The 12786-nt window shown below is 50.2% G+C and overlaps 1 protein-coding gene across 1 annotated transcript in view; it reads right to left on the bottom strand.

Moving 5' to 3' along the window:
* LOC146816741 (b(0,+)-type amino acid transporter 1-like) overlaps positions 1–12786 on the bottom strand; it is a 245755-nt gene that overhangs the window by 49157 nt on the left and 183812 nt on the right. The window contains exon 3 of the mRNA XM_085609164.1: positions 2415–2547. Coding sequence (XP_085465290.1) covers positions 2415–2547 — 133 coding nt within the window. The remainder of the gene's footprint in view (positions 1–2414; positions 2548–12786) is intronic.

Raw genomic sequence — 12786 nt, 5'->3', positions numbered from 1 at the left:
CACCACGACCACCACCATGTCCACCACCATTTCCATCACCACCACATCCACCACCAACACGTCCACCACCACCAAGTCCACCACCATGTCCACCAACACCACGTCCACCACCACCACATCCACCTCCACCACATCCACCTCCACCACCACCACCTCATCCACCACCACCACGTCCACCACCACCACCACGTCCAGCACCCCATCCACCCCCACGTCCACCACCATGTCCACCACCACGTCCACCACCACCATGTCCACCACCACCACACCACACCAAACTTTGCCTGAGTCTGATGCCACGCTAGACGGATCAGGACCTGGAGAACACAATTTGCATGCTGACCAAATGCAGTACTTCTCTCTTCGACTCTGCTCTAATTGTTGCTCTAGTCCTTTCGTGGTTGACCAGCGGGTCATCCTTCACAAGAATGGACGGCTTTTAGGGCAGACTGCACGATCCTTAGCAAATGCATTCTCTCGGTTTTGTACTTCAGGGCTTTCTTTTCTCTCATTTATGTCAAAATGGCTCATTAAGATAGCCTCACATCCCACTAATTATCACTGCACAGATGACATTAACTTTTGGTCATTCTGTCCTTATTTCTTCCCACTTGGTTGGGCTTGCTGGCACCCTCAGACAGGATTTTAGCTTCCTGTGGACAGATGCAAGCCTGCCCAGATAATTATAAAAGAGGAAAATGTAGGCTTTAGTACCAGAATGTGGCATTGGAAGGCCTGATTGACCCAGCTTGACTTAGATATGCCAAGCGAGTTACGAAGGAGGTAGATCATGAACTGAGTGTCAGAATTTGGCAGCCATAGGGCAGATTGTCCCACCTTGTACATGGACCACTACGTCCACCACCACCACCACGTCCACCACCACCACGTCCACCGCCAACACCACAACATTCACCACCAACACCACCACCAAGTCCACCACCACGTCCACCACCCCCACGTACCCCACCACCATGTCCACCACCACCGTATCCACCACATCCACCACCACCAGGTCCACCACCACCACCACTATGTCCACCCCCACTATGTCCACCACCACCACATCCACCACCACGTCCACCACCACGTCCACCACCACCACGTCCTCCACCACCACCACGTCACCACGTCCACCACCACCACAGTGTCCACCACCACCATGTCCACCACCACATCCACCACCACCAGCACCATGTCCACCACCACGTCCACCACCACGTCCACCACCACCACATCCACCGCCAACACCACCACATCCACTGCCAACACCACCACCAAGTCCACCATCACGTCCACCACCCCCACGTCCACCACCACCATGCCCACCACCACCATGTCCACCACATCCACCACCACCAGGCCAACCACCACCACCACGTCCACCACCACTACGTCCACCACCACCACTATGTCCACCACTACATCCACCACCACCACGTCCACCACCATGTCCACCACCACCACGTCCACCACCACCACCATGTCCACCACCACCGCCACCATGTCCACCACCACCACCACCACGTCTACCACTACCCCGTCACCACGTCCACCACCACCACAGCGTCCACCACCACCAAGTCCACCACCACATCCACCACCACCACGTCCACCACGTCAACCACCACGACCACCACCATGTCCACCACCATGTCCATCACCACCACATCCACCACATCCACCACCAACACGTCCACCACCACCACGTCCACCACCATGTCCACCAACACCACGTCCACCACCACCACGTCCACCTCCACCACCACCACCTCGTCCACCACCACCACGTCCACCACCACATCCACCACCACATCCACCACCACGTCCACCACCATGTCCACCACCACGTCCACCACCACGTCCACCACCACCCGTGACAGGTAAAGTGTCACTGGAGGGTAGGGGTAGTAGGAGTGTCAACCCCGGCTGTACATGGGACACTTAAGGATGCATTGGGTGCGAGAAGACGGGAATAGGTGCTAGAAGTATTACACCAGACCCAAGTTACATTTTGAAGAGGCGCGATATCACAGGGGCTCCTGTAAAAGCACTTGCAACATCTCTACCTGACAGTGGCATACCTGCACGAGCCACTCACTCAAAACAAGCATTGGCATAGCCAATAGGTCTCGCCTTTGGGACCTTATAAGTGTTTAGCCATGCAACACTTGATGTTATTGCACCAAGGATATTGTGCAGGATAACAAAACACTTATAACGTCCCAAAGGCAAGACCTATTGGCTATGCCAATGCTTGTTTAATCCAGATTGTGATGTCAAGCAGGTGCAATGATCCCTCATTAACAACACAATCAAAAGGGGCTAATCCACACTGTAAACATAATTGTATATATCAAAACATTTATACGGCATTTCACCTTAGTACACACAGGGCTATTCATTCCTCTTACCATATGTCCTTCTCTAGCAGCAACATAGCATGTACGACCCCCACTGAAAAATGTTCCGTTTGCTGAGCCAAATGTGGACAGTGCGACTGCCAGAGGTATTAGCCATGACCAGCTGCTGCCAAGGACTTTATTTCTATGAGACATTAAAGAACACAGAATTAAAGTTAGAGACAAAGTAAACACTCGACAATACAACTTCCTGATGATATTTCAAAGCAAGTCTGATCCACATATTCCTGATGGTAAGCATGGTAGGAATACTGTTAACTATAATATTCAAACAGGCATGTCATTATGGTAGTGAACTGCTTACAAAACCTTTAACCATTGGACATGATCTAGCAATGCTCTTTTATATTAAATTCGTTGCCAAGCACTAGTTTAATGTAAATTACGTCAAACAGAAAGAATATACTTATTTAGTTGACCATAAACTTGTTTTCTGCATTTTTTCAAAGTACTGCTTCACAGTCCAGAGTGTAATTTGCATATTCAAAACCATTTGCCATCAGATACAGTTATCCGAATTTAAAATGCACAGATTCATAGCCGTTAAGGCAGTTCCCTTGGTTTTTGTTTAAACCTGTTTTACTAACATTTAAATAGATTAAACCATTGTGTCTAATGTTGCAGCGTAATTTGCACACACAGCACAAATATTATCAATTCTACGTAATAGCAAATGTACAACACGGAGGTGCTTCTAAGACAAATCTGAAAACAACAGTCAACTAGCAGTACAGAAGACACAACATGAGGACATGTGGTAAAGAGTAACAAGCATTTGCAATGCAATAGGTCTCGCATTTGCGAGAGTTTGAGCTATTAGCATTGTAAATGACAGTGCCTTTTATTTATGTTTTTAAAAATCCAAACAAAGAAAAAGCATTGTCATTTACAATGCCAATAGCTCAAACTCGTATAAATGCGAGACCTATTGTATTGCAAATGCTTGTTCACTTGTGCATCGTGTGTTCAATTAGGAGCACAAACAGGTTTTGTACGGATTTGTTTTGATGTTATCATTGCTGAGACTGTAGATGTCATTATATGTACTATGTATATCATTTAATGTTGTCAGGTTTCAGGGAAGGCGAACCTGCTGAAAATCCTCTACGATTCCTTAACCTATAAGCAGCATTATGGCCAATACAACAACGCCAACGGAAAGAGCGAGGGACAACAGGGAAAGGAGAACAGGAATAAGGGTGACAGAAATTGAGTACTGACTTCTTCAGGGTAGAAGTGTCTCGGTAACGTAAGCAAGATCTCTTTTTCAGCATTCCTCGTCAATTAGAGATATATAAAACGCACAATATTGTAATTATCAGTCTTAAACACAACTTATGTGGCATGCCTGTGTGTAAAGTCACTAAAAAGTGCTCAAAAGTAAGGGGCAAAGAAGATGAGAGACCATCAGTACCCAAGGTACAAAAAATACATGATAATGTACTAGTTCTGGAAAACGTCCCAAAGACCGACAAGAAGTTTAGACTCAGTGTGCCACTGGAAAGGATGTGATCATACCATCAATATCTCGATAAATAATAACTCACCATAGGAAATATGGAAAACTCTATGGGTCTTCCTAGTTAAAAACACGTTTGAAATAGAAACTGTGACAAACAAAAAAAAAAGAGAACGGTCAATGAGGAACTTGATAATTGTGATGCTCAAAGGTATGAGTATCGTAAATACCCATGTGCTCACCTGTCAAACAGCAATTAACCGGTGAAAAATTGGGGTCGTTATACCTGTTAGCAGATAATTCAAAACGTGATTCTCTATGTTGAAAAAAAACACAGAGTTAGATCGAGGGACATAATAAATGTAAGTATCAGAGCGAACGGGCTGAAGTGGTGACAGCAGCTTACCAGTGAATGTATAATAATCCCAATGGCAGCCAATTTCTGAGAAATGCTTCAGTGAGTGTCCGAGTTAACCGCGAGGCGGAAATGAAACGGGGTTAAAACGAAGTTGAGCGGATGTAAACCTCGTCACATGATACAGATGAAAAGAGATGATGGACTAAGTGTAGTTCCATCTAAAAACGTAAATAAGCGTCCCAGTGGGAAACGTAGTTTATAATGTGGAACTGAAAACCGGGTAAAAAACCGCGACACCTGATGTAAGTAAAAAGTGATGCTAAATTAAACAAGAGTAATAGGAAACCAACTAAAGGGAAGAGGAAAGCAGCAAACAGGAAGGAGTAACAACTGTGAAACACGTTGTATAAAGCTGTGAGTAGTGGCAGAAATGGTAAACAATTTACTGTTTACATTTAATGTAAAAGTAACGGCCGCGCGGCCGTGAAAATGAAAGTAATAGCGATCGCGATCAAAGCGAAAGTGATCGCGATCGCTTGGATGGGAGCGCTGCGTGTGGCAACTGCAAGCACGTGAGTGGTGCGCGCGCAGCAGTGATTGGCGGCTGCGCGCGTGCACGCTCACGTGCACTCAAGCTTTAGGCCACAGGCAGCACTCTAAAAATCCCAACTATAAAATGTCTCTCCGAGCCAGCGCAAGCGCTGGGGCTCAGCGAGACCTAAAAAGGAAATGAGTATAACATTTCTCGCCTTGTAGTACAGTCCCATAACGTACATCCAGTAACCATACCTGTACGGAGAAATCAAATGTTTTTACATTATCAGTAACATTGTAGACACATAACAAAACTTGAACTACACTGCACCCAGTCGACACTCAATAGAAAAGTAGCAAATTAAGGCTCCATTCACCTGAAAAGGCATTCCAATAGATATGTGGTAAAATATATTGTCACATCTCGTGGGACCAGCAGGGCGTGGGTCCTGAGTGGGACATAATGCCCAGGCAAATGTTTGGTATAGTGGGGAGGCCCCTAACCTGGGTCCTCCAAGACAGGGGCAGAGGCACGGATATCAGCAAGTATAGTGTTCCAGTTGGCAGCCGATGGGTATTTACGTAATCCCAACGCATCTTCCCTGTGCAGGGCAACACTCTCGGCCTGAGCCCAGGCGAGCGTCGAGTGTACCCAGGAGATATGGGCAGGAGGGGTAGGAGACTTCCATTTACTTGTGATGAGTTGCTTGGCCAGTATATATGACCCAGGTCTAAAAGTCTGTCTGTGGCCTTGTATCAGCGCATTCCTCAGGCGTTCCCAACATCCTGATCAGCAAGTTATAAAGAAGGAATTGACTGTGAGGTAATCCCTCCTCTGCCACCAGGGTGTCCAATGGGAGAAGGGTAGCATCATGGTATAAATCTCCAAGTGCGTGTATTCCTACAGCATGCCAGGTAGTCAGTTCAGCTATGAGGTGATCAGTGTCTTGCATAGAGTGCCAAGCAGGGGAACTGGCGGCAGTGGCACGTATGAACAGACAGTGTTGGTGATAAAAAGACTCTGCCTATAAAAGCAATAAGACACTCGTACAAGGGTAGGGGTAGGTAACCGAGCCTTCGTGCAGTGGTGAAATAAAGGAATCAGAGTCGACAGACCCCATGACGGGGTGGCTGGCCCTGTGTCGGCAAGGTATAGTCCAGCCATCCATCGGGCAGCCCAATGCAGTTGAAAAGCCAAATAATACTGCTCAAAATTAGGGATCGCCATTCCTCTCGTGTGTGGGCAAATACAATTTTTGTAATGCCACTCTACATCGCGTATTGTGCCATGTCAGGGCTTGCGACAGGTGGTCAAGTGTAGCAAAAAAGGGCTTCCAAACATATAAAGGGAGATTAGTGAAATAATAAAGAAATCGTGGTAAGACTATCATTTTAATAAGCGCAATGTGACCAGCCACCGACAGTGGGAGAAACTGCCAGAATACCATCTGGGCACGCACCGATGTAAATGCTCTCATTAGGGTCCCATCACGTAGATGAATGGGTGAGTGATACACCCGTATGCCCCAATGAAGGAAAGTATGATGTGGGTGAGGCTGCCACATCAAACGAACTCCATTAACAGTGGAGTTAGGATCAGCCACTACAGGGTCAAATGTAAAAAGACAGGATTTTGTCCAATTAAATCTCAGACCCATCCACCTAGCAAAGTTGTCAAAGGTGGAAGCACCTATCCTCAGTATAGTCATGACATCTTTTAAGTAGATTTGGAGGTCATCAGCAATATAGCGTTATGGAATGTAGACTATCTTCTAAGGGATTTCCCAGGCGTGGCCGCTGGCCTGGAGCACAAGCGCTATTGGTTCAATGGCTAAGTAAAAGAGAACAGGAGATAGCAGGCAGCCTTGACGTGTACATCTGGCAATGGATATCGGTTCAGAAATAAGGGCATGGATTTTTACGTGAGCTGATGAGAGTGCGTAAAGTAATTTGACCTAGCAAAGGAACCTATGTTCCAGGCCATATCGGCAGAGAACATCAATAAGGAAGGGCCACTCAAGGGAGTCAAAGGCCTTCAAGCATCATACTATGCAGACGGAATGCAGCCAAGGGTTTGGAGCACATACCTACACTTTAAAAAATCTGCGTAAATGTAATTAAATATTGCGAGCCTGGAAAAACCCATTTTGGTCCGGGTGTACCAATTGCGGTACCATTAATGCTAGCCAATCAGCAAGTACCTTGGCCAGAATCTTATAGTCAGTGTTTAGTAAAGCTTAGGGCCTGTAAGATGCCAGTGCAGTGGTGCCCCAGTCCAGTTTATTAAGAGAGATAAGCAACGCTTTGTGCAATGAAGATGTTAGGCAGGCAGCTTGGAGCGCATCATTGTAAATCGTCAGGAGACGAGAGACTTGGGGCCTCATGTAGGAAGCCAAATACCGGTCGGTAACGGACGAAATTCGGTAAATATCCCGTTACCGACCGGTATTTAGGCATTTGCTATGTAGGGGGATGATTTCTGGATTCGGTATTTACCGAATCGGAAATTAAGAAATCGGTAAAATACCGATTCGGTAAATACCGAATCCAGAAATCAGATGTAGGGAGCACTCTAAAGAGTGAAAATTAGTATTAGAAATTCGTTATTTACCACCAAATACAGGTTGGTGATAAATAACGAATACCTTGCAAAAAGCAATATTTTGCTGATTTAAGAGTGCCATGTGGCAGACATACATGCCCTTAGGGCATGTATGTGCGCCACATGTGCACACATGCAAGAATCAGGGGTGCAACAGGGTGTCAATGTGACACCCTGCCACCCTTGAATATGCTCCCCCCATTACCGAATCGGTATTTACCGAATCGGTAATGAGGCATACCTTCCCATTGATTCCTATGGGCCTCCAGGCCCATAGGAATCAATGGGAAGGTATGCCTCATTACCGAATCGGTAAATACCGATTCATAATTACCGAATTTTTCCGATTCGGTAAACTTTACCGAATCATTACCTACATCACATTTACCGATTCATAAATACCGAATCGGTAAAATTCGGTATTTATGAATCGGTAAATGTGAGGCTACCTACATATGGCCCTAGGAGAGGTGCGTAGGCCTTGTAGAATTCAGTGGGCAGACCATCGGGTCTCAGCTCCTTGCCAGTGGCTAGTGTGTTGGGATCAAACATGTTGGAATCATTAAACGGTGTGGAGGTATGATCCCAAGCTCTGGAAGAACCCTCCGTTAGACTCTCAGTGTTCCCGGTACCAGTCTTCCAGACTCGGACAGCACAAAATGGTTGCTGCCTACCAGAGATAACTTTCTGCCCTCCTCCTGATCAGCCAAGCACCTGAACACCCCCAGAAAGGATTTAGTGTAGTGGGACCTAGTGGTTGTGCTTGCCAGTGCCAGAAAGTCTGCATGAGGGGCACACTTGGTGTCCCCATCATAGTTCCCTCTAACATGCGAGGGCACGCGCCCGCGCATGGGGCCGTTCACCACCGCGCACACACGCTTGCAAAGCGCACAGGTCACTAAGTGCCCTTTCCTCAAACAAATTTGCTTAATGACATGATGTGGAAGGGTGGTAAAACTGTCACTTTCTTTGTGAAGTACTATGAGCAGTGGCGGCACGTTTGAAGAGCCAGACAGAAGAGCAGCTGTTACGGGCACGTTAGAAATCTCAGACCGGAGGCAACGGGCGGCGCTTGCTGAGAGTCCTTTCACTGTTTCGTTTGGGTTGCTGATGTTAAAGAGTCTGATTATGACGTGGCTTCTGAGATCAGAAGCTGAGGCCAAGTATCCCAGTTTTCTCGGAATTTGAAAAGACAAGCTGCTGTCTCTGCTGCTTGCCGTGTGGCTTCTCTGAACCTACTGCAGAGATGAGGAGAAACCGGCGCCCTTGTGCACTTAGCTGCAGTGGTGCGGAAGATGCCCTTTTCTGAGCCACTATGCGCTTGGACACTGGTGCTCAGAACTTGAGACCTCTACCCTGTTCTCCGGGTGTGAACGCACTGACCCTCAACTCTGCAAGTGCCTCAGAAAATGCATGGCATAACACTTTGCTGCTGCCTTCAGCAAGTTTCGTTTATATATGCATGGAAGGCTCTTTCCCCCGCTACATGCCAGCGGCTGCCCCAAGAATGTAAGCATTCCCAGGCCTATAGGTGTTGACTGGCGGGGCTGCAGTTTATTGGGTATGATTAGAGAGTCGCATGTTGTGTGCTTGCTGAGCAATTCGAAAGCACCATCATCTGCCCTCTTTCCAATCCTGAAACAATGTCGTTGAAAGTGCATGCTGGCCGTATGAAAAGATGCGTTTAAAAGTGCTGCCAGAACCTGCAGCAGTGAGGGATTGCCCTACAGGCCGAAGCAAGACAGGTTATGCATGCTGCAATCATCACTGCAGAGCACCGCCTGTCCCCTCAGCCACGCTCGGACCAATGAAGACCCTCTGGCTCCCATCCTGGCAGTAAATCACTCGGCATTACCCCCAGGATAGGATAGGATAGGATAGGATTTCAATTTATAGAGCGCTCGAATGCCGAGGTGTCTTGGCGCTGATGTGAGAAAGAAGAGATCTGACAGAACTGATCAATTATGACACCGGAAATAACCATGTTTTTATTTGCTTCCTGAAAACTGTCATGTTTGGTTGGAGTCTGAGTGTAATAGGCAGTTGGTTCCACAACCGGGCTGCACAGTGTGATAGGCTCCCTCCCCCCCATCTAGCTCTGCGGACTTTAGTGGCACAGATGAGGCCAGAATTAGCAGATCTAAGACTTCTAGTGGGAATATACCACTGAAAGATTTTTCGCAGATCGGAATCACCGTCGCCATATAATGTCTTATGTACCAAGCATAAGGCCTTAAATTCCATCTGTTGCTGTATTGGAAGCCAGTGTAACGACTTAATGGCAGCAGAAGTAGAGACATAAGTCCCTTATGTCCTCGTCCCATTCAGGAACAAAGTGGAGATAAGCATCTCCCAACAGAAAAAAAGGCAAGAGGAATGCTGGGACCCTAATACTGCCCTTCCCACCGGGAGTACATAAGAAGTACTTACCCAGCATCCCGCCTGTACCACCAAGCCCCAAGAGGAAGGCCGGCTGCCCGGGAGGGAGGGAGGGAGGGAGGGAGGGAGGGGCATATGAATGGGACGAGGACAACGGGACCCTGAGTAATAAAGATTACCAGTAAGAAATAGAGCATTACCCCCTGGTCCCTTATGTCCTGGTCCCATTCAGTAACAAAGTGGAGAATACCAAAGCAGAAACCCAGCCTTCCGAACCCACAAATGCACCCAGGAAACCACACCAAAAGCAGGAACTCAAGGGAGCACAGAGAGGGGGGGGGGGACCGCAGGAAGCAACCGGCCAGCAACCCAGAAGAGGACCGCCGGGACACAAACAAGGACCGGAAACCACCAAGAAAAAACAGAAGGCCAGAGCCACAACAAGGAGGCCACCAACCAGAAAAGGACACGGCCAAGGGAAACCACCGGACAAGGAGGACCAGCACGAAACCATCAGGAAGGCACCCAGGACTCGGCAGGTGCACAGACACCGACCAACCCTGACCAACCCTGAGACGGCCAGAGAAAGAAGCCAAGGCCGGACAACAGGGCCCAGACACAAGAAGAGACCCACAAGGAAGGAAGGAAGCACAGACAAGACACAGGGCCACCACACCAACCGAAAGAACCGACCCCCAGAGAGACCAGAGGACGAACCCAACCCCGCAGAGGAGGCCCAGGCCCCAGGAAGAAGGACAGCACCGCCAGGACCGCCAAAGACCACCACAAGCCAGAGGGAGGAGCCACAGCAAGAGGCCAGGAACCGACCAGGAGCCAGACCCAACCAACAGAAAAGGACCGAAAAAAGGAGCCAAAGACCAGCAACCCCAGAAAGCCAAAGCACCCACAGGGAGGGAGGCCAAAAAACGAACCAGGGCACCGCAACAGGGTCAGAGGAGGTCAACCCAAAGACCACAGGCCAGAGACGGCCCCAGAAAAGACCCCACAGACAGCCGACCAAACAACCGAGGCCTGCAAACGCCGGGAAACAACCCGGACCCGAACCGGCACAGCAAGGACAGGGACAGGGTCAAAGGACAGAACCCCAAACCCCATCCCCAAAGGGAAGGAAAAAAACAAGGCAGGGCACAAGCCCACACCAACCGGGAACCCTCGGCAGACCCCAAACCCGGAACCAACCAGGCACGAACCTGTCGATCCCCAGTGGGCAGACAAGAACAGGAGCCAACAGGGCGGAGGACCAGAGTGGACCAAATCCAGGGCAGAAGCCAAAGGACCGCACAGGCACCCAACACTCAGGCCCAACACGCAGCAAGGGTAGGAGCAGAGGAAAGGCCCCAGGGCGCACAGCACCCTGACAAGAAACCACCAGGCCAGACCCCAGCCAACGCTTAAAAGGAGACAAGAAAATGGCCAGAACCAGGGCAACAAGCAAAAGGCAACCAGGAGGTCAGGACAGAAGTGAAGCAACCCGCCAACGCAGGAGGACCCCCCAGGCAACCAGCCCCAGAAGGAGCCCACACAGAGTCCAGGTCGAAGCCTAGGACAGGTAGTCCGACCGAGACCCCAAGCACACCACAGCCGGACCACACAGGAGGCCAGAAGCGGAAACACAACAGAGGAAACCACCAAAGCGGAAACCGGAGGCACCAGAGAAGGCAGCGGGCCAGGTAACAGCAGACCCCGGACAACCGACAGCCAGGAGGGCGGACCCCACAGAGGCAAAACAAACCCACCAAACCGCACCTCAATCAGAGGGGGGGGGGGCACACCAAACAGACACCCACCGGAAGTAGAACCCGGGGAGAAAGTCAAGGCAAGAGCGAACCATGACAACGGAGCCAGCAAAGAACCAGGAAGGCCCCGCCAAACACACCCCAGAGCCGACAGAGGAGCCATGGCAGAGCCAGCAAAACCAAGGAGGCACAGCCAGAGGCCACACCAAACTCCCAGGAAATCGGCAACCAGGGGCAACAGGCTGGACACGCCAACCCAGAAGCACCCAACACACGGACCCCGTATGAACCCGAACAAGGCAGCCACAGCCCAGGGGAAAACAGGGAAGAGGGCAAACAAAGAAGGAGCCCTGGGGCAATGGGGGAACCCGAAGCCCAACAGCACCCAGCGGAAATCTCAGGACCAGGCAGAAACACAGATACACAGCCAGGTCCAGGAAGAGCCGCCAGCAGGAGCAGGCCCAGAAGGACACAGCCTGAGATCAACCGAGCCCCAAACCAGGACACCCAAGAAAATCACAGGCAAGCCAGCAGGTCCGAAGAAGGCAACCAACAGGTGCCGAAAACTGCAGGAGCCGGAAAGCCCCAGCGGACCCCCAGCCAGGCACCCACCACGGGGAACAAACGAGACCAGGACCCCACAGGGAGCAACAGCACCCAGAGCCCAGCCGGACCCCCAACAGAGAGAAGCGCAGGCCAGAAGAGGGGAAAACAGGCACCGACGCCAAGGCCACTGCAGCAGCGTCAAGAACCCCAGGGCCAAACAGGCGAACCACCCCAGGGAACACAACCCTGGGAGGGAAATCAGGGAAAGGAAGAGCAGGAGCCCAACCACACCAGCCAAACCCCAGGGAGGGGAAGGCCATAAAAATAAAGCAAGCCACAGCACCCTACAGCACAGAGCCCCAGGCCCGACACCCGGAAACCCCCAGAGGAACCAGGCGCAGCACACGGGAACCAGGAGAGGAACCGCACCCCACGCGGGACCCAGCTCACCCAAGCCCAGACCACAGCAACTGCAGCAGCAACAATCCCGAGGAGCAGAATGCGCCGGACCATCCGAAAAGAGCGGGGCAGACCCCGGGAGCACCAGAAGCCTAGGAGAGGGCAAGCACCAGCGCGGCAGAGAGGCACAGCCATCGCAGAAGACCAATCCCCACACAAGACAAAGTGCGAGGAGCCCCGTCCAGGGTCAAGAGGACCACGGACCCGGCCGTACCACCCAGGGGGGCCACACCCTGAAAAACTGGTGCCAATCCCGGGAACCGAACCCA

Source organism: Triturus cristatus, chromosome 6 (genome assembly GCF_964204655.1).
Source record: "Triturus cristatus chromosome 6, aTriCri1.1, whole genome shotgun sequence".
Lineage (NCBI taxonomy): Eukaryota > Metazoa > Chordata > Amphibia > Caudata > Salamandridae > Triturus > Triturus cristatus.
Note: the sequence above shows the minus strand (reverse complement) of the source record. Positions and strands in the feature narration are given on the sequence as shown.